At 46.8% G+C, this 26,821-nt stretch overlaps 1 protein-coding gene across 4 annotated transcripts in view; it reads left to right on the forward strand.

Moving 5' to 3' along the window:
- The window catches only part of Fhad1 (forkhead associated phosphopeptide binding domain 1), a 124,665-nt gene that overhangs the window by 15,496 nt on the left and 82,348 nt on the right, over positions 1-26,821 (forward strand). For all 4 annotated transcript variants that reach the window (XM_063235551.1, XM_063235553.1, XM_063235552.1 and 1 more), the window contains exons 3-5: positions 3,692-3,898; positions 14,459-14,720; positions 23,203-23,312. In XM_063235551.1, coding sequence (XP_063091621.1) covers positions 3,692-3,898; positions 14,459-14,720; positions 23,203-23,312 — 579 coding nt within the window. The remainder of the gene's footprint in view (positions 1-3,691; positions 3,899-14,458; positions 14,721-23,202; positions 23,313-26,821) is intronic.

A 26,821-nucleotide genomic window follows, 5' to 3' on the forward strand; every position in this document is an offset into this window, starting at 1 on the left:
TTGTAAAAATCTTTGGGTTTACAGAAAATAGAGGAAGTGAAAGCAAGTTCTCACGCATCCCACCTTCCCCCCGCACCTTGTACCCCCACAGAGTGTGCCTGTTATTAACATCTGTGGTACATTTGATACAACCGGTGAATCAATATGAAGATATTATTACTAACTGCAATCCACAGTTCACATTTGTTTGTTTTGTACCGATGGCTTGCAGCTCTGGATGGTTTTATTTTTTATTTCATGATGGTGCAAAAGCAATACACATTCAATAGCAACTGTCCTTGGGATTTTGAATTTGGGGAATGCCCTGGGCTGGGGCTATGTGGTAGGTACCACACTCTGTCCCAGTCGGATGTCCTGTCACGGCCTCACACACTCATAGGTGGGGCTTTTGGGAATGGGGGGATCATGGGTGTGTGGTCGCGGGCTATGGGCGTGATAACTGGGTGTGGATTTTGGGAAAACCCACCCTGGGTGTGGGCGGCACCAAGCAATAAGGTTGTAGCCCTGATGGAATAACAAGAAGGCAGAAGGGAGGCTGGTACTTGCTGTTTGCCCTGCCGTGGACTGGTTCTGCTTGCCATGCCCCTCTGCCATGCTAGCCTGCCTTCGAGCCTGCCAACTATGGGCTGAACCTCTGTAAGCTCTTCTCCTTTAATTTGGGGCTGTCAGATACTTTGTCCTAGTAATGAGGAAGTAACCAAAACATATTAAATCAGTTCTTTTTGTACACCAAAAAGAATTGGATTCATTTTGCTAATATTTTGTTGAAGATCTGCCTCTGTATTCATGAGAGATGGTTGGTTTCTAGTTTTCATTTTTCCCTAGCTTTGGATACTATGGTGATGTTCGTCTCATCAAATGAATTAGAGAGTAAGTATTCTAGAAGAGGTTGTAGAGTGCTGATATCATCCTCCCTTAAATGCTTGATAGACTTCACCCGTAAATCCATCTGAGGTTGGTGCCTTCTGTTTGAGAAGGTTGTTAATTATGGATTCACATTCTTTAATAGACACGGGTCCACTTGGACCACCTGTCTCTCCTTATGAGTTTTGGTGGATTATGTCTTTTAGGGAGTTGGACTGCTTCATCTAATTTATCAAATCTGTGGGCAGAAAGTGTACACAACCTTCTCTCATGATCCCTTTAATGTCCATGAGATCAATGGTGATGGCCTCTTTCCTGCCTACTTGTAATTATTTGTGTCTTCTCTCTTTTTTCCTGCTTATCCTGCTAGACATTAACTTTATTGATCCTCCCAAAGTATCTCTTTTTGATTTCTGTGTTAGTCAGCTTTCAGTGATTGTGACAAAGTACCTAAGACAATCAGTTTAAAGAGGAAAGGTTTATTTTCGGCTCATGGCTTCAGAGGTTTCCTGTATCATCTGGCCTCGTGCCCTGGGGGCTGTGTGACACAGGACTTGCGATCTAGAGTATATGATGGAGGAAGCTGCTTACTTCATGGTGAGCAAACAGGATAAACAGAGATGGAGAGGGGCTGGGGATTTAGTTCAGTGGCATAAGCACCTGCCTTGCAAGCAGGCAGTCGTGAGTTCGATCCCTGGTACCGGTAAAAAGGAAAAAGACAAAAAAAAAAAAAAAAAAAAAAAAAACAGAGATGGAGGGAGGCCTGGGGTCCCAATGTTCCCTGCAAGACCACGTCCCCAGCTTCCTACTGGCCCCACCAGCCAATAGTGCGTCAGGCTGGCAACCTTAACACAGGGGCTTCCGAGGAACATTCATGATCTAACTAGAACCATTTGACTGGGTAATAATTTTTTCTGTTTTTATGCCTTTCAGTTTGGCTCCAATTTTTACTTCTGTTCCTCTGCTTGTTAGGCTTATTTTGCTTTTCTTTATCTAGTTTTCTAAGGTGAAAGCTTATTTTAGATCTTTTCGTTGTTGTTGTTATCTATGGATTCAACGCTGCACATTTCCTTTTAAGAATGACTTTCAGTGCATCCTATAAATTTTGACGTTATTTTTTATTGTCACTTGTTATGATTATTTTTAACTTCTCTTGAGACTCCTTTGACCCGTGTTTTATTTGAAAGTGTGTTGTTTCGTGTTCAGGTATCTTAGGATTTTTCAGAGACTTTGCTGTGACTAAATTCTAGTTTAATTCCATTGTGGTCTCAGAGCAGAGTTGGCAGGATTTCTGTTCTTTTAAACTTGTTGCAGTGTGTTTTATGGCCCAGAGTGTGGTTTATCTTGGGGAGCGCTGTACCATGTGTGCTTGAGAAGAATGTGCGTTTTGTTATTGTTGGATTGGATATTCTATAAACGTCATTTGCAGATGTTTATCAGTGATGCTGCACAATCCTCTGTGCCCATATTAGTTTCTGCCCATATTAGTTTCCATTACTGACTGAGGAATGCTAATGTCTGAGATATGAGTGGACCTCCAGTTCTAGTCCTTGTTCCATTGGGTTTGTCTTATGTATTTTGGCACTCTATTGTTAGGTGCATATACATTAGATCTTCTTATGTCTGTTTTGGAGAACTGGCCTTTTTATCATTTTGCCTCTCTGTGTCCTCAAAAGCTCTTCTTGTTCTGAAGCCTGCTTTGCCTGCAGTTAAACAATTCAGCTTTCTTTGGTGGTTTCTTCTTGGGAGGGCCAGCATGCTCAATGGAAGCTGCAAAGTGGGTGGGAGCACAGATATTTTAACTGGGGACACCTGGGCACAAGCAAGGGTTGTCAAGCTAATGACGTCACAGAAAGCCATCATTCTGTATACCTAGGTTTCCCCATTTACAAAACGAATTCTCTCTGGATTGTTGTGAGCATGGAATGAAAAAAATGCAATAAATCAGTTAGAAAATTTTCTGGCATGTAATGTTTAATTACATTGCTACTCTCATATATATTCTGTGATTAATAAAGCTATTGTGTATTAATATACCAAGGGATTTTAGATTTCTAAATGACTACCTTTTTATGAAACCTAAATAGAACATGCCAGGAAGATAGAAAACAATTACAAAGTCTCTTGCTGCTGTGGATATATTGCAGGCTGTGCCCTTACGAGGCAAAGGTCTTGGCCAGGGGCAGTGGTATATACACATCTGTAGTCCAAGCGACTCAGGAGTCTGAGGCAGGAGAATTTGCTTAACCCCAGTAATTCAAGGTTGGCCTGGGTAAAAAGTGAGACCTCATCTCAAAAAGAAAAATTACTTCAGGGTGACTTGCAACCAGCAGTCAAGGCATGTCCTTCCATCCCTCAGGGCCCTGTGTCCAGGGGAAAGGGCTGTGGCCTCCTCAAGGCTGAACATTGCTCTGTCTTCCTTTTAAAGAAAAATCACAGAGGAGCTCCTAGTACCCACTGTCAAGCGTAGACACGCTCAGCTGGGCATGGTGGTGCCATCTACTAAGAAGGCCGAGGCAGGATCACCTTGAGTTCAGGTTCAGTTTGGGCTACACAGTGAGTTTAAGGCCAGCCTGAACTACGTAGTGAGACCTACCCCCAAAACCAAACTGAAACGAAACAGAACAAAAACTAAAAATCATGCACTAGGTGTGCCCTCGGGCAAATCTCTTTGCCTTTTGGATCCTCAGAGTCCTCCTTTTAAAACAAGGATTGCAGGATGACCTAGCGAAGTTACACAGGTCAGGCTTTGCACCCAGGAAGCACTCGTGAGTATCAGGGTCGTGTGACTTGTTCTCTCGGTCGTGACTGGCCTTTTCTACTTCAGTCTGCAGACATCGACAACCACCACGCGCTTATTGAGTACAATGAGGCCGAGGGCAGCTTTATTCTCCAGGACTTCAATTCCCGCAACGGCACGTTTGTCAACGAATGCCACATTCAGAATGTGGCTGTGAAGCTGTTTCCTGGGGACATCCTGAGGTTCGGGTCTGCTGGGCTGACCTATGAGCTGGTCGTCGAAAACCCACCTCAGGTGAGCCCGGGCCACTGTGGTCAGGAGACACGAGATGCCATGCAGTGTCCCCTCCCTTGCAGCTAAACGGTGGAGCCCATCCCAAGGGGTCACCCTGCAGCATCACAGCAGTGACAAGATGAGGGAAGCGCTGAGGGCTATCCTGGGCATTCCTGGGGAGGAGAGAGTCCTGGGGCCCTCTTCTGGGCACTTCCTTGAGGTTTATGCAGCAGCTTCCAAGGCCTAGCCCTGGATGTAGCTGCAGGAGAAGGGGTAGCAAGTGGGCTGTGTGTTGCAAAATAGAATAGATGCCTCCTTTCTAGGAGAGCAGTGCTCTGCTGCTTGCCAGCTCTGCAAGCGGTAGTTTCTGTGCATGTCTGAGTCTCCTCCATGGTACACGTCACTAGGAAAAACTCCGTCCCATATGCACTTGCTCAGCACGGGAGACCTAGTATTATACCCAGGTCAGAAAAGTGTGGGGATTGGGGCTGGGGATTTAGCTCAGCAGCATAAGCACCTGTCTTGCAAGCAGGCGGTCGTGAGTTCGATCCCCGGTACCAATAAAAAAGAAAAAGACAAAAAAACATTTTTTTAAAAAAGAAAGGTGTGGGGATCACAGCCTAAATATGGTCTCAGTTTAATTAAATGTAATATAAAATTTGCCTACGAAATCTTGGTCACAAGGAGCGTGTGTGTGGGAGGCAGTGTGGGGGTGGTTAGGGACAACTGGTCCCTTGTGCCGCCACAGTTTACGCCGGTGCTCCTGAGTAAGTATACGAGCCCTCAGAACTTGGATCTTTCAGTGATGCAGTGCGGCAGCGATAGCCTGTTATTGTAAAACTCAGTGCAGTCCCTGCTGGTTCATGGCAAACAGAAAAGTGACACCCGTCCCCCACGTGCCAGGAAGATGGCGCATGGGCCTCACAGCACTGCGTGGCCGACCTTCAGGCCTGCAGTGCTTCCTGGGGCAAAGCGATCGCCAGAATCCTAGGGATGGGGACCTGCAGGCAGCTCTGCAAATGCTCTCCAGAGGAGCGGTCCTCAGGATCCCCACAGGCTGCAGGGACCAGAGCTGGGCCCACTGCAGCCCGCAGCCTGCAGACCAAGTCTAGGTCATTCTTTGTCTTTATAAATAAAGTTTTATTGGGACACAGCCGTGCCCGTTCATCTCAGTGTTGCCTGATGCACGGACAGGCAGAGATCCCGCAGGACACAAGGAAAGCTGCTCTCAGCCCTCCCACAGAAGTTCACCACTCTCTGCTGTCCTCCTCTTAGTCCATTCAGTCCATTAGGACCAAGGAGAGCAGAAAGACTGAGGCATTCCGAGCTGCCATGTCTGTCAGGAACTGTCCTGATTAACGGTTAACTTAGTTAATGGGCAAATGGACTCTGAGCGATCTTGTCATTTTCTAAAACAAAGCTTGGAAATATGTCACTGTAAATATTCATATGCATCTATCCCACACCTGTATGTAATAGAATTATATACAATAATAGAATTACACTGACACACCTGATAAATATACTGTGTGTCTGTGTATGATATATGCAGCAGGCATATATTGTAAGTTTTACCTGGTTCTTTGCTTGGGAAGTTTTCTTTTAAAGCTGTGGAATGTTTTCCCTGGCATGACTTTTGAAGCAGAAATGTAGGGTTTTATAATCTGAAATCAACTATAGATACAGAACTGTTGTTTCTGCTGAGTTTCTCTGTTTAATGTTTTACCATCGGTTGATAATCAGTACCTGGGCCTTGAATCATGTCTTCTCTGGGTCACTGCTTTACTTTTATAAGTTAAAGGAAAATTCACTGCGTGATTACAGCCTGACGTGTTTTATTTGGGCCTGTCAGGGCCTGTAAACCTTTCATTCTGAGTACATAACAATGCCGCTTGTGCTAATGTTTCAGTAAACATATTGTCCAGGAAATTTTGTTAGCAAGTATAAGAACCTCAACTCAAACTAGTTGAGGCAAAACAAAACAAAAAACCCTGAAAAGTCAGAGTGGTCGGCTTCAGGCCTGGCTGGAGAGAGGTGCTCCAAATGAAGGTCAGGAATCGGTCTCTTTCATCACTGTTAGCTTCACCAACTCAGGCAGATATTCAGATCATCTACACACAGATAGATGTCCACCAGCAGCCCCAGCCCCTCTATTCTTGGAAGCTCTAGAAAAAAGAAAAACAAGTTCCTCCATTGATGTGGCTTGGGCCATGTGCCTATCGATGAGCCAATCACAGGGCCAGAGGCATGGAACATGCTGATTGGCCAGGACTAGTCAGCCCTTCCCCCGGGGTCAAGGGGATCAGCCTAGGCACAGTTACAGGGGCTTGGGATTGTGGGAAGGAAGGATGTCCTCCCATAGAAAATTTGAGGTGCCCACCCAGAAGATGGGAAAGTGGGTGTAATGTAAGGGGGGAAAGTTAATGGCAATAAGAACCATGCCTATGCCCAACTGAGCTTCCTCAAGGATCAGGATGGGGCTTGGGGCCGAGATGGAAAGGATGGCGCGTCCACATCTGCACTGGAAAAGTCCCAGCAGCCTCACAGGAAGAGGCGTGGCTGGTCCTCCACCCAGAATTGGGGCTTAGTCAACCATCTCTAGAAAAGTGGAGTCTCCCACTTCTTGGGACCTTTACATAAAACTCATGGGGGGAGTAGCCAAGGGCTTTGGAAGAAAATACCATTTGCAAAAACCTAGAGATTTTTCTCAATAGGTTCTCTTTTTTATTTAGCGGGCTGACTAGCAAGCATGTTAGAACTCAAGGGAAAAAAATCCTTCAGCTTCAGGATTTATAAAGGAAGGGAGCTGAAATGGGCCAGGTGCACTGGAAGGTCTTTAAACCCCCACGGCCAGAGCCCAAGGTAATGGCTTTTTCTGAAGCCCATCAAAGGAGCCTACTTCTTTAAGCTCCAGAACTTAAAAATACATATAATTCGGCACTTCTGGATTAAGCACTATATTTTCTTGCCTTCCTAAACTGAAAATGCTGACATAATTTATCCTTTTCAGGCTGGATTTAGAATTATTACCCCATTGTGGAGATGCCCTAGGAGAAATCAGGATGAGGGAAGCTGGTTGGTGGCACAACAAATAGCGCCCTCTGCTGGCTGCTAACTGTGACGTCTGCATTTACAGTCTACCCTGTGCCAGGGCCGCGGTGTCCCCTTCCCACCGCGACTTTCTCCCTTCTGTGCCCTCTCAGTTATGTGCAATTATACAGGCAACATGGAGTGAATCAGAGAAAATAGGGCTGCAAGTGAACCCCAAGGGACCCCCATGAAAAAGCTGCATCTCTAGTTACAGCACGGATTTTGTGCTATTTCATTCTGGCACCTCCTTTTTTGGCATAACACCTTTTTTATTTTTGCATAATTGTGGATTCACAGAAAGTTTGTAATGATAGCACTCTTTCCCCAAATTTCCATCCGTGTGACCACAGAATACTTCCCAGCGCACATGCACACACGCACGCACACCTGAAATCAGCCTTGCACACTATAACACACTAGCTTCAGTATGCACACCCCACCCAGGGCCCACTCTGCCCTCGGACATTCCGTCCTTGTCTCCTTGCTCTGTGACAGTCTCTCGATCTGTCCTTGATTCTCACGACCTTGACATTCCTAAGGTGTACGGGCCAGGGGTCCTGGAAAATGTCCCCCAGCCTGGGTCTGGCTGATGGTTCTCCCTGACCAGACTGGGGTGACAGCTTCCAGAAAGCACATGACAATCATGAGGTGCCCTCACCGTCCCATCAGGTGCGAGGCAGCGCCGAGAATCCCTTTGACTCTCCCAGAATTGGTTCCCTTCGTTGCTAGCTAGAGTGCCGTTTGCCAGGGTTCTCCATCCTAAAGTTACTGTCTTTCCCTCTCCAAACTTTCCTTTTTGGAAGCAGCCTGGGGGGAAGGGGTCCATTTCTGGAGGGCATAGCCTCAGATGTGCTAAATTCTCCTGTAAGGAAGATCGCGCCTTCTCCCACAGGCTTTCATGTACTCAAAAGTAGATTTATGTCAGCATGCATTCGTGTATATTTGTTGTATACTTTGGGTTTTAATCTACCTCTCTGTCATTTATTTTGCTGCTGAAATTATTGCAGCCTTAACAACTGGGCACTTCCAAAGTGGTTATTCAGGAGTGCGTATTCCATCTGACAAGGCCTCCACCATTGTATGTTTTGTTTTGTTTTGTTTTTAACACTTTTTCATTTGTTGCTCTCAGGGCTTCTGGTATATTTTCCCTGGCCCAGTGCCAAAATCAGCTTGTCATGTATGCCATCTGTGCATCTTTATCCTGGTTCTGCCGGTGAACACCTGCAGTGTGTGCCAGGCATGGTGCTGGGCGCTGCACCCTTTGAAAAAGTAAAGCAGACACGGATAAAGCTTATTGACAGAAATGTGTGTGACACACACTCTGCAATCAATAAAATACACCACCCTCTCCAAATCCCATGCAGCCTTTGCCCCTCTCCGACGGCTTTCATGGGTTTTTGCTGAGCACTTGGATCCTTAAGGCAGGAGGCATGAGGCGGTAACAAAGAAGGCACGTGAGCTTCCAGCCTGAACAGCAGTGGATGCTTTGCTCAGCTTCATGTGTAAAACAAAAGCGAAATAAGAAGCGGGGGGACCTCACGTATCCATTGATGACCGATGACCCGAGAGACTTCTTGGCAGAAGAGTGTCACTTCCATTGTTTGTGCTGACCATGATGCGATTGGCACAGGTACAACCTTCGACTTGGGTCCCTAATATCTCCCCAGACCCTTCTTATGTACAGACGATCAACAAAACAAAAAGTCAAGGTGTAAATGCTGCCACCGTGGCCAGTTTCCAGCTGTAAAGGAACAGAGAGAGACGAGAGCTGGAAGGAGACACAGCAGCTCCGGGTCCTCAGCATCTCCAGCACGCAGGCCGCATCAGCAAACTCAGGGGGAAGGAGGGCAGGGAGAGACAAAAAGTCTAGCAAAATAGCTGGGGTGATAACCCGAAGCAAGAGCCGGCAGCCAGCTGGGAAAAGCGGGTTGTGATTTCTTTTTTTTTTTTTTTTTTTTTTTTTTTTTTTTTTTTTTTTTAATTTTTATTTAAGGAGAAAAGAAAAGAAAAAAAAAAAAACAGTGAAGGGTACAAGTTATACAGATTTACAGAAGAAAAAAATGCGCAGTAGGAAATCACTAGTTAATAGATTACATATTGCCATCTTAGAAATAATTGTTCAAGTCACAGAATTAAAGTTTGTAGAGTGGACATTCCAGCAATGATACTGCAAACAGTTCTGTTCAATGATCCATTAGAACTCTGTGATATCATTTTCTGTCTTATACATTTAAATATACATGCAGTTATATAGTTTAGAGCATTTTCTTTTCCTCTCTTTTGTACAGTGACTATTACACATTTTGGGTTTCATTGCTCCCACTGTTCTTATTGCTTTTTTGGAAGAGAGTAAAACCAAATGTGACATAACAGAACAGAATCGGTCAAGTCAAAAGGGTGGATATAATAGATAATATAAAAACATAATACAAGGTGATCAACAATGGTTACCCTAATGCCTCCCGCTATTTCTAATAGAATTGCCTATATCATTAGTTGTAATACTATTGAACAAAACCATAAAGGATAAAACCGACAAAACCAAAACATTGGAGATATTGTAGGTCTTCAAAAGTAGATAGAAGTCAACGAGAATGGGCGTTATAATGAATCTCATTATCTTCTCAGCTGATGCCTAAACTTTCGAACCTGATACTATTCAGCAAAACAGAATAGAGGAACCTCAGTCAAAAACAAGATGGTGAGAGTAATACAGGGCTTCAAATCGAGAAAATAGAAAGTCAAAGTGGGTTACTATATTATATCCTGCTATATTTTTCCCTTTAATTAAATGGATAACAATAAAAAAGTATATAATGGAGTGGAGATTGAGAAAAAGAAAAAGAGGGCATAACAGTTGTGATTTCTTGAGTAAATCATTGACTGGTGTTTGTTCAAGCCGGCAGAAATTAGGCAGCCAGAGTGGCCCAGGAGGTTCCAGTGGCCTGGGTAGGGACCTTGTGGGGCACTGGGTGGGGACCGTGTGGAAGGCGTCAGGACAGGCACATGCTGCCTCAAAAACTGCATTGGCACGTTATTTTTAAACTAAAATCCTTCAAGCTGGGCTTCTTGACACCCCCGATGGTGGTCAGGCCCTGCATACATTCCAGTGTGAGCACAGCCAGTGGCCTTTTCCCCGGGTCGTTTCTACCTGCTGGTCTCCTTGTCATTACCAGCAGCGATGTCTGAGACCTTGACCTCCCTTACCATAGATCAGGGCTGCCGAAGAGAGGAACTTCCACTTTAACCTTCGTTGCAGTTAGAGTTTGCGAGGAGAACTAGACAATACAGGACACATAATTGACAGTATTATTTGTAATGGTCACCCAAGGAGTCAAACACAAAGAAAGTGCAGGAAATCTGTCTACACACTAAAGACCTAAAAATCCCAGCTGAGGGCCTAGACCTGACAGAAATGTCCTGCATGAACTCAGCTGAAGACCTAGAGCCCATGAAAATGTCTCCCATAAGTCCAGCTGGAGGCCCAGAGCCCACAACAATGACCTATGCAAGTCTATTTCATGGATCTGCACTGGGAAGACCCAAAGGCCAGCAGTGGAGGCTAGAAAATCTATGCCAGTGGGGTGAAGGGTCTGTGCCAGTAGGTTGAGGGTTCTGCACTGCAGCCAAGAAGCATTGCTCAAACCAAGGACCAGGATGCCCCAAAAGTACCACCACCATCCTCAGCAACAATGAGGTTCTGAGCTGCTCTGACAATGAGAACAGCCAAGTTCACATCAGAGAAGCCTGCATGACAAGCTCCTCAGGAGAACCAACAGCTCCAAAAGAGCTAACAGCTCCAAACAACAACACTCAGGAGAATCCACAATACTACTTTAAGTCGCCTTTTTAGTCTAGCAAATAATCCTCAGATGGGCCATCTACACTCAGCACCACGCTGATTCAGCCCAGTTGATATTTAAGTTGAATGTCAGTTTTTAATCCATAACACCCCTACAACTAAAGGCACCCTAAATCAACAACCATTGGTGGGGACCTTTATTTTTGAACCCAAAGAGCCAACAGCTGTCTTTACTGTGTTATACCTCATACCCTTCCCCGTTCAGACAGCCTGCCATTGAACTCTGTGTGGGCTGTGCTCAGGACTGCTCTAACCTGCCTCCCAGGGTCAGACCCGCTCAGGGTTCACACCCAGTTTCTCTCCTTGCACACCTCTCCTCCCAGGAATCCAGGGCGGCATGAACTCAAGTGTTCAGCCCCAGATGAATGGGTAGAGGAAACGGTCCAGCCATTCCATGGAGAGTTTTCAGCCTCATCAGGTCCCTTTAGCTTGAACCACTCTTGAACCAGTCCATGCATGGCTTTCCCATTAGACGGCTTGTACCACCCAATGGGACAGACCCAGGTGGCCAAAGAGACAGTCAGGCAAGTACCACTGATGGCTCAGAGTCACCCAAAAGCCACACTATGAATTAGGATTCCACTGTGAATGTGTTAGAGAGAGAGAGAGAGAGAGAGAGAGAGAGAGAGAGAGATTTGGTGGACACGTACTTCATCATGGATGGCCCTCAAGCACATCATGTTAAGAGAAATGAGCACGTCACAAGAAGACAGATGTCATCTGATTCCTCTAATAGGAGCTGCCTAGAGGAGTCCAATTCACAGAGCAGGAAGGTGGTTACCAGTGAATCAGCCGAGGGCATCTGACACTCTCTGTGCTGTGACAGCTAGCGCCAAAAGCTGTCATGCTCTTCTGCCTCATTTCCCTCCTCCAGCGTGGACTGGGACAGCTCGCCTTGGTGTCCTCCCTGGTTATTTAGCGGCCACCTCCTCCAGATGGATCCAGCAGGGTTGTGCTCAGCTGTTAGCCACTGGGCCCCTCCCACATCCTCCACTGCAGACAGTGCAGAAGCAGCCGAGGAACCGCCCTAACACAGCTAAGATCTGGGCCCATCATTAATAAATCCAACCTCTGCAGCCCCCGAGGGACATAGCTAACCCTCCTGAATACTCACCAGTTCCAGCTGCACCATTTTGTCTTGAAGATGCAACCGCTGTCAATCACACAATGCACGTGGCCCCGCCCCCTCTCTGAATCTCCTCCAAGACAGCTGCCCCACACCCTCTTGAACCAATCACAGATCTGCACTTAGAGCAATCAGCATGCCCGAACTGGAACCAATCACAGGCCTGCACTGGACCATTCACAGACTGAAGCTGCTATATAACCAACTCTCACACTGTTGGGCTGGTGTTGGTGGACTCTGTCTGTACTGACCGCCCCTACTTCTGCGGTGCTATTAAAATACAGACTTGCTCCAGTGGTCCTGTAAATCTGTTCATGATGTATTTCTCAGGTAATGTGGGCATGGACCTACCCAGGATCCTTAGCCTGAGTAGTCTGGACAGAGTGGTCTCTTTGAAAGAAAGAATAATTAACACTAAAGACTGATGCCTCTGAAGCATTTCAGAGACCAGCAACCAGTGCTGATCAGCTACGATACTGGCCCCTGGCAGGCTTGCCCCGTGCTGCCCAAAGCAGCAGAGGTGGGGTCAACTGTTGGCATCCGGCATCATCCAGCCTTGTCTGGTGGCACCAGGACTGGTAGCAAAGTTGTGCTTTGCCAGTTCATGATTTCCATCTGAAGGAAACAGGAAACAAAACAAAACTAGCAAATTGGCAAAATCAGGGGCTTAGAGGGTGGAGGGAGCTGAAAGACAATAGTTTCATTTTTGCAAAGCGAATGAGTTCTGAAGATATATTTCACAGCAGTGAATATATTAACAATACTGAACTGTATGCTGAAAAATGTTTAAAATGGTAACTTTGATGTCTCATGTCTTACAATTTAAAAAAAAAAGTCAGCTTCTCTCTCTCCTCTGGCTGATACCTTCTCAAAGTTCCAGGTCAGCATAGCAGGGGCTCCTGCTGTCCTGCCTGGTCCTCCTGAACCTGCTTGGCTCTGATTGGACCAGCAACTGCATCCCTCAACCAATCCCCATGACCGGAGCATGCAATTGGCCGATTGCTGAACCCCACCCACAATAGTGGGCTGAGGGCAGGGAAGGGATGTTGCCCAGAATCTGCCTGTCCAGTAGCAAGTGGAGCCCCAGAGGCCTGAGGCACAGACACTCCTTACTGCCTTGCAGTTCATTGACTGTGAAGCCCATTCAGCTCTGAAACATGTTCCCCACCCGCACAGCACCCCAGCACAAGGGTGGATTTATCCACCACAACTAATCTGGAAATGTCTAGATTTGTGCTCTGAAGGCTGGGGTAGAATGCATTTGGATTTATACCATCACCTTCCATCCACTGTATCCCTAAGTATCTATTAAACCCCTGGAATGATGCAAGTCAGCTCTGGAAGGGGCAGGAGGGGTGGAGAAGGCAGCACAGCCAGGAACCGGACACCTGAGCTCTGGAAGGCAGGGAGGGAGGTGGGAGGCTGTGCAGGGTGACGGTGTGCAGAGCACTGCCAGGTCCCAGCATGAAGCAGACTTAAAGTGGGCGGCTGGCACTATGAATGCTTGAATTCCCCAATTTCAAGAGTCTTTGGGACACCGGCTTCAGCTTAGGGCCAGGCTCCTGAGCAAGTGGGGAACCTTTCGCTGGGGAAAGCCTAGCTGGGGCTTCAGGATGTGCCGTCTGCTAGAGCACTTGGCCGGGGAGTGTCTGTTGCCCATTACGTGACTGAGCTCATCACGTTCTTGCAGATCTGCAGAAGGGGAAATGAAGCGCTGGGGAAACGCGTGCCCATGTAGCTTTGAGCTTAGCTTCTCCTGAGCAAATTAGGAGTGAGGGGAGGAGGAGGAGAGTCCAGAGAGGCAGACACAGAGAGATCACAAGCAGGCGGGGGAGAGGGAGGCGGGAACCAGAGACCAAGGAAAGGAGGGAGGGAGGGAAGAGAAGATGAAAGAAGAGGCCTTCAGACCTGGAGCCCGTGTCGCCTGCACCGCTGCCTGAGCTGGGTAGACTCCCTCACCCCCCAGCCTCGCTGGTGACACAGGAAGAACTCAAGGAGCCCCGGGGGGTAAGCGGTAGCTCTCTGCCAGAGTCATCATTCATGCAAAAGACAGACTCGAGGGCCTTAAGACAAAGCCAGGCATCAGCAGCGCCCCGCACTGGCCTCCCCTTGTTTGGACAGATCCCACTCACAGCTTCCCCGAGGTCACGTGTGTGACGGTCCCCCGGACAGGCACTGATGGGGCACCTCTGGGGCCAGCTTTGCCAATGTGCAGATGAAGGCTGCTGAGATGCTCAGAGTCACTGAGCCCCAGAGCTTTCAGATTTGGGGATGGCGGAGGAGCTGAAGCGTGAGTGGGAAGGGAACCCCTGTAGTCTCAGAGAGCTGGGTGTGAGTCTCAGGGGCTGGGTGCCCCTTAGCGTCAGCCGCTATCTGAGCACCCACTCCTCAGGTGCCAGCTGCCCATCCCAGACACGGGGAGACCAGTGGTGAGCGAGGTGGAAGAAAAGCTCTTGGTCCCTGAGAGGAGCAAACCTTCCTGACCCCCGGTCTGCCTCTGCAGGTCTCGTACCCTTGGGTGAGGGGCCCAGCACCCTGGCCAAGGCCACAGACCGCCTGGACTGCCCAGCAGCCGAACATGCCGCCTTCGCCTCCGCATTTTCCCTTCTGCCAGGGCATCCAGCCAACGCCTATGCATCGGAGTTGGTCCCAGGGATTCCCCAGGCCCACCATGGTCCCGCCTGCCTCCCATCAGCGGCCCATGAGCGCCAGGGGGAAGATGTTCTCCTTCATCATGGACCGCAAGTCCCCCCTCATCAAGCAAGGTGTGTACCAGGGCTTCCCGTGGTGGGGTCTGGGATGCGTTTAGAGCTGTGAGGACGAACCTTGGTTTTTGTCCATTTTTTCTGATTCTAAAAACAGAACATGGTCAATTGTTTTAAAATAAACAAATAAATCAGGATAAACCAGAAATAAGGAAACAGATAGAAGTCAGCCATGTCATCCTTACCCGTGGATTTTTCCGCCGCCTTGTCTGTGCACCAAGTTCCTGTGCTGAGTGTGTGCCCCAGTGTGTGTGTGTGTGTGTGTGTGTGTGTGTGTGTGTATGCAAATGCCCTGGATGCAGATGTGCAGATACATTGGCACTCACAATCCCCCCAGAAATCCTCGTGGCATTGGGGATGGACTTCCTGTCTGTCACTGCTTTGGAACAGCCTCAGTGGCAGAACCAATTGCCCAGGTCTTGGGCATGACCCACGGGCATCCTCCATGACCATGACGGCTGGGGTCAGTGCCTGTTCTCTGTGCTGTCTGTCCAGGCCTGGGCCCCTCGAAGTCCACAGGGGTCTCCATGCCTCTGTGTCCTCCCCGGTCCTGCTCAAGACCCTTCACCTCATTACCTGCCTCCATCACTAAAATAATCAGCACTGCAAGAATATTCAAGCCAAAGAGTGAGCCAGGGCTGGGGCCATAGCTCTGTATTCGAGTGCTTACCTAAGTGTGCTAGGTCCCCGATGTGATACCCAAAAACTGCCAAACCCTTACATTTACATCATGTTCATCACCAAATGAGCACTATGTATGCAACACTCAAGTTAAAGAGTACTCAGCCATTCCCCCCAAAATTTTGGTATAAAATTTTGAAACATACAGCAATACAAAAAAGAATTCTACAGAGATTCTCCCACCTGATTCTACTATTAACGTTTTACTGCACAGATTTTATATCTGTGTGTAGACCTGGCCTTCTGTTTATTCATTAACCCATTTTATTTTTGATGCACTTCAAAGCAAACTGCACACATCTGTAGTCTTCCCTAAACATGGTAATGTGCATGCCATTAAGTAGAGTTCCACAGTTTTTGTCTTTTGATGCAAAGTTAACATACAGTGTGTGTTAGTGACCAGTTGTTTCAGAATACATTATCCTAAAACCTAGCACCTGAAACAAACCATAAATAAAAACCAGTGCAGTGTACAGTTTCCATGGTCAGGAATTTGGGAGTCACCAAGCCAGGTGGCTGTGGCTCAGGGTTTCTCCGAAGGTTGCAGTCGAGGTGTCAGCTGGGGGCTGTGGTCATCAGAAGGCTGGACCGAGCAGGAGAATCTGCTTTCAAGGTGGTGCCTGTGCCCACATGACTGTTGGCAGGAGCCTCGGTTCTTCCCTCGGACCTCTCCAAGGTTGCTGAAAGCCCTCTGGAAGTAACCCATGAAGCAATGTGGAACCTGCAGTCTTGTTCATGAGCAAGCCTCAGAGGTCACTCTGTTATTTCTGCAGTAGCCTACTGGTTACACAGGTCAGCTTAGTCCTGTGTGGAAAGGCAGGAGCCTGAGTACCAGGAGGCAGGAATTACTGATGGTCACGCTGGAAACTGTCCACCACTGTCTGCCCTCTAGTCCTCCAATATTCATCCCCCCTCACTTCTAAGAGGCCCCCACTCCATCTGGAGAGCCCCCAAATCCCACCCACTCCAGCACCAGTTACAACTTTGTCATCTGAATTTGGCTGAGGCACAGATAGGGATAATAGGATGGAGTTCATTAAGGTCAGCTCCTCAGGGAAATTTGTGATCCACTTGTGCACTAAAGAGGTCATCTGTCCACCACATGCTTCACTTGCTGGGGTGGGACAGAGGCAAGATGCCTGCTACAGATCTTCTTCCTGTTTAAAAAGAGCAAAACCAGGAAGTGCGGGAGTCATTGGTCCATAGCAGTTCTGAAATCCACCCCAAATGTGTCAGGAGTTCCTTGATAGGATTCAGTCCCGAGCTTGCCCAGAAATCACCTTTCCTGGGCTTAGTTCTTTCCCTGAGTCATCCTGCCTTTTCTTTCACTGGCATTCATCCCATCAGCCATGCCCTCAGACTTCTTTAACAGGAGCCATCTCTACTGCTACAGTTAGGACAGGGTTTCAGTGTGTCCCTGAAGGGGCAGACACTGAAAGCTGGTCCTTTAAGAGGTGGAGCCTATCAGAAGGTGGTTAGATCATGCATAGGAGCTCCCCCTGTGAAGGGATTAGTGTTAATCCTTTGAGGTGGATTAGCTCCTGGGAGAGCAGGTTGTTGGAAAAGAGCAACCCTTTCCCCTGCCCTCCTTGCCTGCTTCCTCATACACATCACCCTTTTACATGCAGTTGGGTCCCTTTCCACTTCTCCACCATGGAGTGATGCAGCCGGGGGCCCCTGCCTGACACCAGCACCATGCTGCTAGGACCTCGAGCCACCAGAATCATGAGCCAAATAAATGTCTTCATACATTACCCAGCCTCGAGTATTTTGTTACAGCAACACAACACACGCTAAGACCTCTCCTGTGGGCTTCCACTGCAATTTCTGTGAGACAGCACCCAGGAGCTGCCCAGAAGCCCCAGGCTTTGACCGAATAGTCCACTGGGACCCTGTGTCTTTCCATGTCCTCACAAAGGACTTGATACACCCTTTGCTTTGTCTGTAGGCCACGTTTCCCTGCCATGTTCTCCTGAGTGTGTCTTTGATTTGATCTTCCATGGTATCTATTCCTAAAACCTTGTCATCTGCAGAGGAAAAGAGTATTGTAACTGTCACATCAAGTCCTTTTTATGCAGCAGTTCTGCTTTTCATTGGCATTTTGCTGTAAGAAGGGAGAAGTGACCAGGTGACATCTTTAACAGTTCCACCAAGAAACCTCTTTGGCTAAATCATGCAGCTTACTGGGCACATTTCCAACGTTACTGCAGGATTGTGTTATAAAACTTTCTGATGCTGCATAACAAAGTTGCCATAACCCCAGTAACATTTCTGCATCATTTTTTAAGTTCTCCCCTTTATTTCCCACTGCAAAGCTCGCTGTGTTTTTAGTAACAGACTCTGTGAGGCTCTGGAACTTTACTAAGTATCCTGGTTTGGATTTGAAATATTTCCAAACTCATATGTTAAAACTGTTGCCAGCTGATGGCTTTTTAAGAAGTGATGGGATCGTGAGGGAACCATCAAGTGGATTAATCCATCCCTCAGATTGTAATTTGTGGGGAAGTGGTAGAAACAGGAGGTGGGGCCTTCTTGAAGTGAGCCAATCATGGAGATGTAGTCAAAGTGTATAAGCTATCTAGTGCTGTGTAACAAACAGCCCAAGACCCATGGATCTAAAACAATAAACATGTTTCATCTCACACAGTTTGAGTCAGGGGTTTGGAACTGGTTCTTTTGGGGGTTTTGGAGTCTCTTCCAAGGCAACTTCCCAGCCAGCTGCTGTGATCTGAAGGCTGGACAGGGCTGGAAAGCCCAACACCATGGTGGTCCACTCACACAGCTTCTGTAGGAGGCCTTTTCACAGGCTGCAGGAGCTCCAGGAAGTGGGGAGGAACAACCACCGAGAACAGAAAATACACAGAGTGACTTTTAAAAACAATTTCCAGATTAACATATACTTCTCTCAGAAGTGGGTTCATTGGAACCTAGTGCAGGTAACCTGCTTTTAAAATTCAACAGTGTACTGTGAAGGTCTCTGGCCTTCAGTAAACTGACTGAAAAATGGTTAAAGCGCTCTCAGTCAGATAAACCTGTCTCTGAATATGGACTTCACCAGCTGTGTGACCTCAGGCAAGCCCTCTGGCATCTCTGTGCCTCTGACCCTTCCCAGTTGCTGTGGCAATGGGATGAGCTCTGTCACAAGAGCGCCTCTCACTGTCTACTGGAGAATGAACGTGCACTACAATAGCAGCTTTAAAAATGAACGTGTTATCTGTCCACGCTCTTTACTTGACTTCTGTGTACCATGGATAATGGGAAGATACCCAGTCCACATCCCAAAGGCACAGTGGGCACCCAGTGCTGTGCCCTGGTGAGGGCTGGCAGTTGGCAAAGTACCAGGGCCTCCAGGCCCTGTTCAATACCCAAGGAACTTCCCTGCAGCTTGGAAAAGTTAAAGTGCCTGGGTCCCCACACCTGCCACCAGTTATCCCAACCTTCCCAGGGATTCTTCCCCAGGGGACCTCCACATGACCCAGCAACCAGAGGGCTGGCTCTGGGCTGGCGTGAGCCAGATTGGGAGGACACAGTCCTTGGGTTCCTTTTGATACTTGGCAGTGGCCAGGGGAAATTCTGGGGTGAAGGACAGATCTGCCCCAGCTCCCTGATGCCTGCACATAGGGAAAGCAAGGCTCATGTCAAACTGCTCCCCACAACTCTCAGGCATCCACCTGCAGGAGCAGAGAGACCCTAAAACAGCGTCAAGCTTGTCCTGAGGTCTGAGGAAATCCAGCAACCAGTCCTTTAGGGCCTCAGGCATTGCCTGCCAAACAGGGCCACTTGAAGATTGAGAACTAGATTTCTCCCTAAAAGTGACATCAGATGGCAGAAACCCAAGCTAGGACTGGACTCAGCACCAGTGAGAACCAGACCTGGGGATCCCCAATGGCCTGCACTGCTCACCCAAATGGAGGCCCTTCCGGGGACCTGTCTTTCAGGCCACACTGCAGGTCTCCTCCATGGTGCAGCATTCCATGGTGGCAAGCTCAGGGGTCAAGGTGAGGGGTGAAGTTGTCCTCACCTATTTGTAGGGTGAGCACATTGTCCCAGCTTTCCCTGGACTTTCCAGGCCCTTCTCAGTGAAACCTGGAATCACAGGAGTCCCTCAGTGCCAGACAAATCAGGACAGTTGGCAGCCTTGACTGTGCCATCCGGGTGACCTCTAAAACTCCAGATGACTCCGTCACTTCAATCCCCATCAGTGGACAAGAGAGCAAAACTCCACAGCCAGGCCTGCACAGTCTTGCTGATGAGCTGGACAGGGTGGCCGTGCCCTAAATTCCCCCGTTCACTCCCTCATTCATGCACGCAGCATGCTGGTGGGGAACCTAACACCGGCTCTGTGTCCTGGTTCTGAATCAGTACCAACTCTGTCCCCTCCTAGGTTTGATCTTATAGCCTGCGTCTACCTAATAATTTGTTAATGTTAATGCAGTGCTCTTGTGAGTGCTGGAGTTTACCTTTGGAAAACCTGGACATAGTAACCCTTATTAATACAGCCTCCCTCTTATCTAAGGGGAGTTCATTCCAGGACCCCTGTGGATGCCTAAAGCCATGGATTATACCATATATATATATATATATATATATATATATATATATATATATATACTGGTGTTTTCCCCACGTGCCCAACAGCATGGCACCTAGTACTAGATTTCACCTGTCTTTCCATATTTCATGCCTTGCCACCACCTTGTAAACATTTGTCTTGTCCTTTGCGACCATTATTAAATAAAGGGTTACTTGAACACAGCACTGTGATTCTGTTAGTTGATCAGCTAATAAGTGACTATTGGGCAGGTAGCATATAGAGAGTGGATACACTGAATTTGGGATGATTCACATTCACCATAATACAGGAGAGGTACCCAGTACCCATGAGTTCCTCCTAACTGTAAGAAATGATGTAGTTGGGGATCAAGAAAGGGTCCCCAAGGAAATGAAATTCTAGAAAAGCACTGACATATGAGTGACATTCACTCATGTAGAGGGATGGGGACAGCATTCCAGGTGGAAAGGACTGTGAATGCCACAGTGAGGGGGGGGCACTGTAGCTAAAAGGTCCCCTCCCGGGGCACGTGGATTCAGACAGGACCTACTGACAGGTGGGCTTGCAGGAGTCACCACATACAGTTGGCAATGAGCAGTCAGGGCAGAGTGATGGCAGGGAGAGGATATCACTCAAAGTCTCGCTCCACTATAGAGCTGGAATGTGTTTGTCCCTTCAGGGAAAAAGACAAGAATAACTGAGAAGGAATAATTGTTCCTCTTCCCTTTGGAAGAGTTCAGTTTTACCAATTTGTCTTATTGCCCAGAAGAAAGACATAAGCAAACCAATCCAGTGAACAATAGAGCAGGAACTGCCTCTGACCCTAGCCTTGTGTAGCTAGCAAGCCTGGGTGGGAACCCAGGGCCCTTTCCTCCCAGAAAACAGGAAGGCGGCCATGCAGCCTACGAGGCCAAGCCTCCCCCAGGCACCAGCAGCAGCCACTTCTGTTCATTTGGGGATATGAGTCCACAACAAGTTTGACACCCAGCAGGAAATCACTGGCTCTAAAGCACATGATAAATACAGAATCAAAATGAATAAACAACTCCAAATGTGATGGCACAGGCTTCATTAACTGTTAAACATTCATTCATATTGTGTTACATTTGAAAACAACCCCTTCAGTTTCTCACCAAGAATATGCAACAGCTGCCCAGAAATCGCAGCCAGTGGGAAATTTTCAATGTACCACTCAGAGCCAGATTACCTCAAAAGAAGATTTATAGAGGTCCTTTCCAAAATTCCTACACTGTTGTAATCAGGGTTTGCAAGGGAATAGATTTAGTACAGGACACATAATTTATAGGATTCTTTATAATAGTCACCTATAAAGTCAAATGCAGAAGACTGTAAGCGATCTGCCCACGCACTAGAGACCCAAAGAATCCAGCTGAGGACCTGGATCCCACGGCAATGTCCTCCATGAGTCCATTTGGAGGCCTACAGCCCACAGCAATGTATCATGCAAGGATCTGCACAGGGAAAGCCCAAAGGTCAATGGTGGAAGCTAGAAAGTTTGCACTAGCAGGATGAAGGATCTATGCCAGCAGCCTGAGGGATCTGCACTGGAGCTAGGAATTGATGCTCAACGTAAGGACTGGAGCTTCCCCAAAGAGAACCACAGTCATTCTCAGTGACAGTGAGGACCTGAGCTCCTCCAGTGATGAGAATAGCTGAGTTCATGTCAGGAAAATCAGAATGATAAGCTTCTCCAGGAGAATCAACAGCTCACCATCTTCCCCTCCAGTTCTGATTTATGCTATTGACAACAATCCTCAGGTGGGGCCTTCCACACCCAGCACCATGCTGATTCAGTTCAGCTGGGCATTCCACATTGCCCATTAGTCATTTCACCAAAAAATAAAGTAAAATTGTACTCCCTACTGATGTCAGTGAAATGCGATGTGTTTGCTACTATATATACACAGTGCAACTTCCAAACATAGTGAAGCCAGAGTCCCTGAAAATCATATAACCAGCCCTTGGGATATTGTGGGTAAACAAGAAAAGAATGTGACAAAGCTGTAAATACTCGCCTTTGATACCTGGTCAAGTGCAAAAGCAAACTGACAAACTTTCCAACTCTAAGTCCATCTATGTATTTGAAAGGTGTAATTGTAATTAAAAGAGCTAAGATTAAGTACTGTATTCTCTTTTTCTCTCTACTCATACCACTTCTGGTCACCAAGATGTGTGGGATGGGGGTGCCCTCCCCATTGTCAACTTTGTGTCACTGTGACAAAATGCTTGAGATGATCAAAAAGAAGAAAATCTGGCTCATGGTTTCAAATGTTTCAGCCCATGGTTGCTTGGCTTGGTGGCCTTTGAGCCTGGGTGATTATGTCATAGTGGGAGTGGATGGAAGGCAAAACTGTTCATCTTGAGTGGAGCATAGAACATGGTGGTGGTAGTGGTGATGAGCCTATGGTCCCAATGTCTCCTTCCAGGGAACGTCCTTGATAATCTAACTTCCTTCCACTTGACCCCTCCTCCTAAGTCTATCATCTCTCCTAGTACCATAAGCAAGGGCCCAAGTCTTTAAAACTGGCCTTGGGAACAATCAAGATCTTACTGAGAAATTCTCCAACACCAGCTAGCGTCCTATAACTCAAGACAATACTTTGCTTAGTTTTGCTATTTTATTAAAAAGAATATTTTTAAGGATACAACTGAATAGCCAGCAGTTGGGGTGTGGCTCTCTGGTGGAGCACTTGCCTAGCATGCATAAGGCTCTGGGTACTGTCCACCTCCAACCATCAAAACAAAACAAAAGACAATAAACCCAAATGACCAACCAGATAAAGAGGTCCTTGGATGCAGTATGTGAGGAGCACAGAATTCCCATTTCTTTCTGTGCTGACCCATGTTCAATATATTTCATTTAATCCTCAAAAGAGCCCTGTATGTACAGACTTTTCATGTCTGTGAGTTACCTATGTGGAAAGTAAGGCAGAGAAAGATTAACTAACCTGTCCAAGTTCCCCAGATCTTTATGCAGCATTAAAAATACATCTGGACAGAGACATATGCAAGAAACTAACAGGGAGAGGCATAAGGTGTCTCCTGATTCTAGACTTCTATGATGTTTTCATTACTCTCCAAAAGTGAACATATATGCTCCAATGTAAAAATCAAGATACAGTGTGTCAATCTTAGAGGAAATGATATGAAAGCTAACCTGAATATATTCTTCAAGGCCTTCGGAAACTCACAGTGTCTTCTGTGCTCTTTGCTCACCTCCTGCCTTAGTGTGGACCAACGCTGTGGACCTGGCGGAACAGTCTATAGCTGAGGGAAATTCTGGGGCAGCCTCTACCTCAGAGATGTATGTGGAGCAGGACCTGGCCCAGCAGGAAAAGGTGAGGTGTCCCGTGGAAGGACCAAGCCACAGCATCCAGGGGACAGCAGAATGACGTGCTACCACCTCTCACTTGTGGCTCAAAGGTGCCCTTTCTTCCTGCTGTCCAAGAAACCACCTTTGCTTTATTTGAGCAAAAGTTATATCCTATATAAGCCTCTGTCTATTAAGCACCTACTGTGTGTTAGACTTCATCCTGTGCACTTAGCATTTCTTAGCTCCTTCAATTTTTTTTTTTTTTTTTTTTGTCCTTTTCCTTTTTATCGGTACCGGGGATCGAACTCATGACTGTCCGCTTGCAAGGCAGGTGCTTATGCCGTGAGCTAAATCAACAGCCCCAGCTCCTTCAATCTTTTTCTATCTTCAAAATAGATTTTATTACCTTCACCTTGCGAGTGAGAAAACTGAAGCTTAGAGAAGTAATCTGGTAGGGATTGCATAACATGAGGGGCAGAACTGGTGTTTGGACTAGGTCTAGCTAACTTCTAAGCTGGCATTTCTAACTCCCACATAGTAACCACCCATTCATCCAGTAGTAGGAACAGTAGTAGGAAAAACACATTTTCTAGCAGGAGGAAGCAATAGGTGACATCAGAGGCAACTGAGCCAAGAAGAGACTTTCTGTAGAACCAGGAAAGTTTGGAGAATTGAAGCAGAATGGGGATCAGGACAGGTGCATTTAGCAAGTTAAAGAGGGGTCAAGGTTGATTTCTCTACACTTAGCCACAGCTTGAAAGTGTCCTTAAGAAGATTGTCCACAAATGTTCTTAAGGAGCAGGGCTGAAACTGTGGCAAGTTCTTTTATTTTTTTGCACTAGGGATCGAACTCATGACCTTGGCACTTGCCAGACAGGCACTTATGCTGTTGAGCTAAATCCCCAGCCACCTGAGGTTCTTGTGAGACTTGGGAATTCCCAGGCATCCACATCATCAAGAGGGAGGGTGCTTCTGAAGCAGTTGTCCCAGGAACAGACCAGAAAAATGCGGCAGTAATTGAAAGATCAGTATTTGACTTGCTTATGGTTGGTGTCTAGATGTCTCCTCAAAACTCATGTGGTCATAGATGGGGCTTTTTCAGAAGTGGTTAGATCTAAAATGTGCAATATTGAGGTTGATTATGGTACAATGCTAGGCTCAAGATCATTAAAAATAAGGGAATGAGTGCTACCTGCCCTAAGTAGCCTGGGTAGGATATAAAGACTATAAAGGGCTGTGGTAAACTCTTGTTGCTTTGCTCTTCTTCCCACCATGAACTATTTTTTCTCCGCAATGCCTGTCTGCCTTGGAGCCATCTGACTAGGGACTGAAAACTCCACAAACAATAGGCTAAATAAACCTTTCCTCCTTAACTTGTGGGTGTTAGATATTTTGTCTCAGCAATGAGAAAAGTAACGGTGACAGAATTTGGTACCAGGAGTGGGGTTATTGCTGTGACTGTACCTGACTATGTGGTTTAGGAGCTTTTGCATCTGGCTTGTTGGAAGAAGAAGAGTTGAAAAAGGTTTGGAAATGCTAGCTGGAAAAGCACACCAGAAACTTGATGGTGGTAGGAAATTCCAGCCAGAGCTCAGAAGACCAGAGTGCTGATAGAAATTCTGCCAGTAAAGACAAGGCTCAGGGGAGTTTCTTCTGGAGAGAAGGACACCACTCACTTTTAGACTCCAGATGATGTATGTTATGGTGTGGCAGAAAGTTTGTCTGCATTTTGTTCATGTCCAGAGACTTTGCCTGAGACTGAGATTAAGGACAGTGGGCTAATTAATCTTGTACAATAAATTCCAAGGCAGTCTAATGTTGAGACAGTGGTTTGTCTACTATTGGGGCCTTTAGCCAGATTTATGTTGGGAGGCCAGAAAAGAGAATCCAGCAGAATGACTTAAAACATATTTGAGTTTGGCTAGAAAGAAAGCTCCAGTTAAGTTATGGACTGCAAAAAATGAAAGCGAGGACAAACTGGCCACTGAAAACACCAGCAGAAAAAAAAGACAAATATTTCAGAAGAAAACAAAAAAGATAGCAGCAAAACTCCTCCCTTTGCAGCCTCAAAACTGCAAAAGTGAGAGACTTTGCTTTAAGAAGAGAGACACAGAGTACCATACTCCAGCATGATGGCAGCCTAGGGAAGTTGTTCCTCAGGATTTGATTCACATGCACCAGACTCCTACAACCAAGAGTGAAAGAAGCCTGGCTATTGCTGCAGTTGGCAGTAGACCTTAGCATTATTCTCATGGTGCTGTTTTTAAGTATAAGCAGAATGAGATTAGGAAGGATTCCACCTAGATTTCAGAAGAAGGCCTGGAAATCTGAGCAGTGTACCCTTGAGAGGGCAGTGCATGAAGCTGTGAGTATAAAGCCAACAGTGTAGTGGAAACCCTAGAAGTTTAGAGAAGCCAAGAATGTTGGTCACGAGGAAAACTTCAACAAGATGGCAGAGCCTGCTCCAGAGAGAAGCCATGGAGCTATAAGCAGTGTCACAGGGCAGAGTCACTTGAGCCCCTTGGAGTTCAAAGCTTATCATAGATTTCCAGGGATGTTGGAAGTGGAACTGTAGGATTTAAAAGTTTCCCTGCTGGATTTTGGACTTGCCTTGTTCCCATTCTTTTGTATCACTCTGTGTGTAACTTTCGGGATGGAAATGTCCACCTTGTGCCACTGAATGTTGGAAATGTTTAACTTTCCTTTCATTTGTACAGGGGGCTGGTAGATAAGACCAGCCTTAAATTGCAGAAGACACTTGAGACTTGGACTTTTCATCAATGCTGAAGCTTTTAGGATTTTGGCAACTCTTAGAGATGGAATAAATGACTTTTACATAAAGGAATGTAAATGTACATGAGTCTTTGGGGAGTCAAGGTCAAAATGTTATGGTTTATGTCTAAATGTACCCCCAAAACTTCATGTGGTCATGGGTGGGGCTTTTTCAAAGGTAACTGGATCAAGAGTGTGTGACACTGGGCTTGATTCATGGTGCAGTGCTCAGCTCAAGGGAACTTCAATTAAGAGTGTGAATGCTACTTAAATAGTGTAGCTCAGATAAAATGGGCAGAGAGACACTGTTAAGACCACTTGTTTACTGCTTTTTCTGTATCCTGCAACCATGAACTATTTTTCCTGTGCAATGCCACCCTGCCAGATGATTATGGACTGAAACCTCTACAAATTGTAAGTTAACCTTTCCTCCTATAACTTTGGATGTTGACTATTTTGTCTCAGCAACAAGAAAAGTAAGACCGGCCAGTTTAGCCATGCTAGGCAACCAGCCAGCCCCAGTGGCTTCAAACAGCAGCTTATTATTTCTCATGACTCCTCAGGCAGCTGGCAGGCTTCTTTGGCTGGTAGATTCTTGCCTGTACTATACAACTGGGGCCACTGATGCCATGGCAGGGCTGGTGAATCTGGATGACTGCATTCCCTGGGTCTGGGATGCCAGCCAGCATGCCTGGAAGGTGAACCCCTCTTTCATCCTGGGCTTCTCCCCTGAAGGCCATGACGGAAGCTGCCTGTCCACTG

The sequence above is a fragment of the Cavia porcellus genome, unplaced genomic scaffold, assembly GCF_034190915.1.
Source record: "Cavia porcellus strain 051 isolate PalLab524CR breed Dunkin Hartley unplaced genomic scaffold, mCavPor4.1 scaffold_25, whole genome shotgun sequence".
Lineage (NCBI taxonomy): Eukaryota > Metazoa > Chordata > Mammalia > Rodentia > Caviidae > Cavia > Cavia porcellus.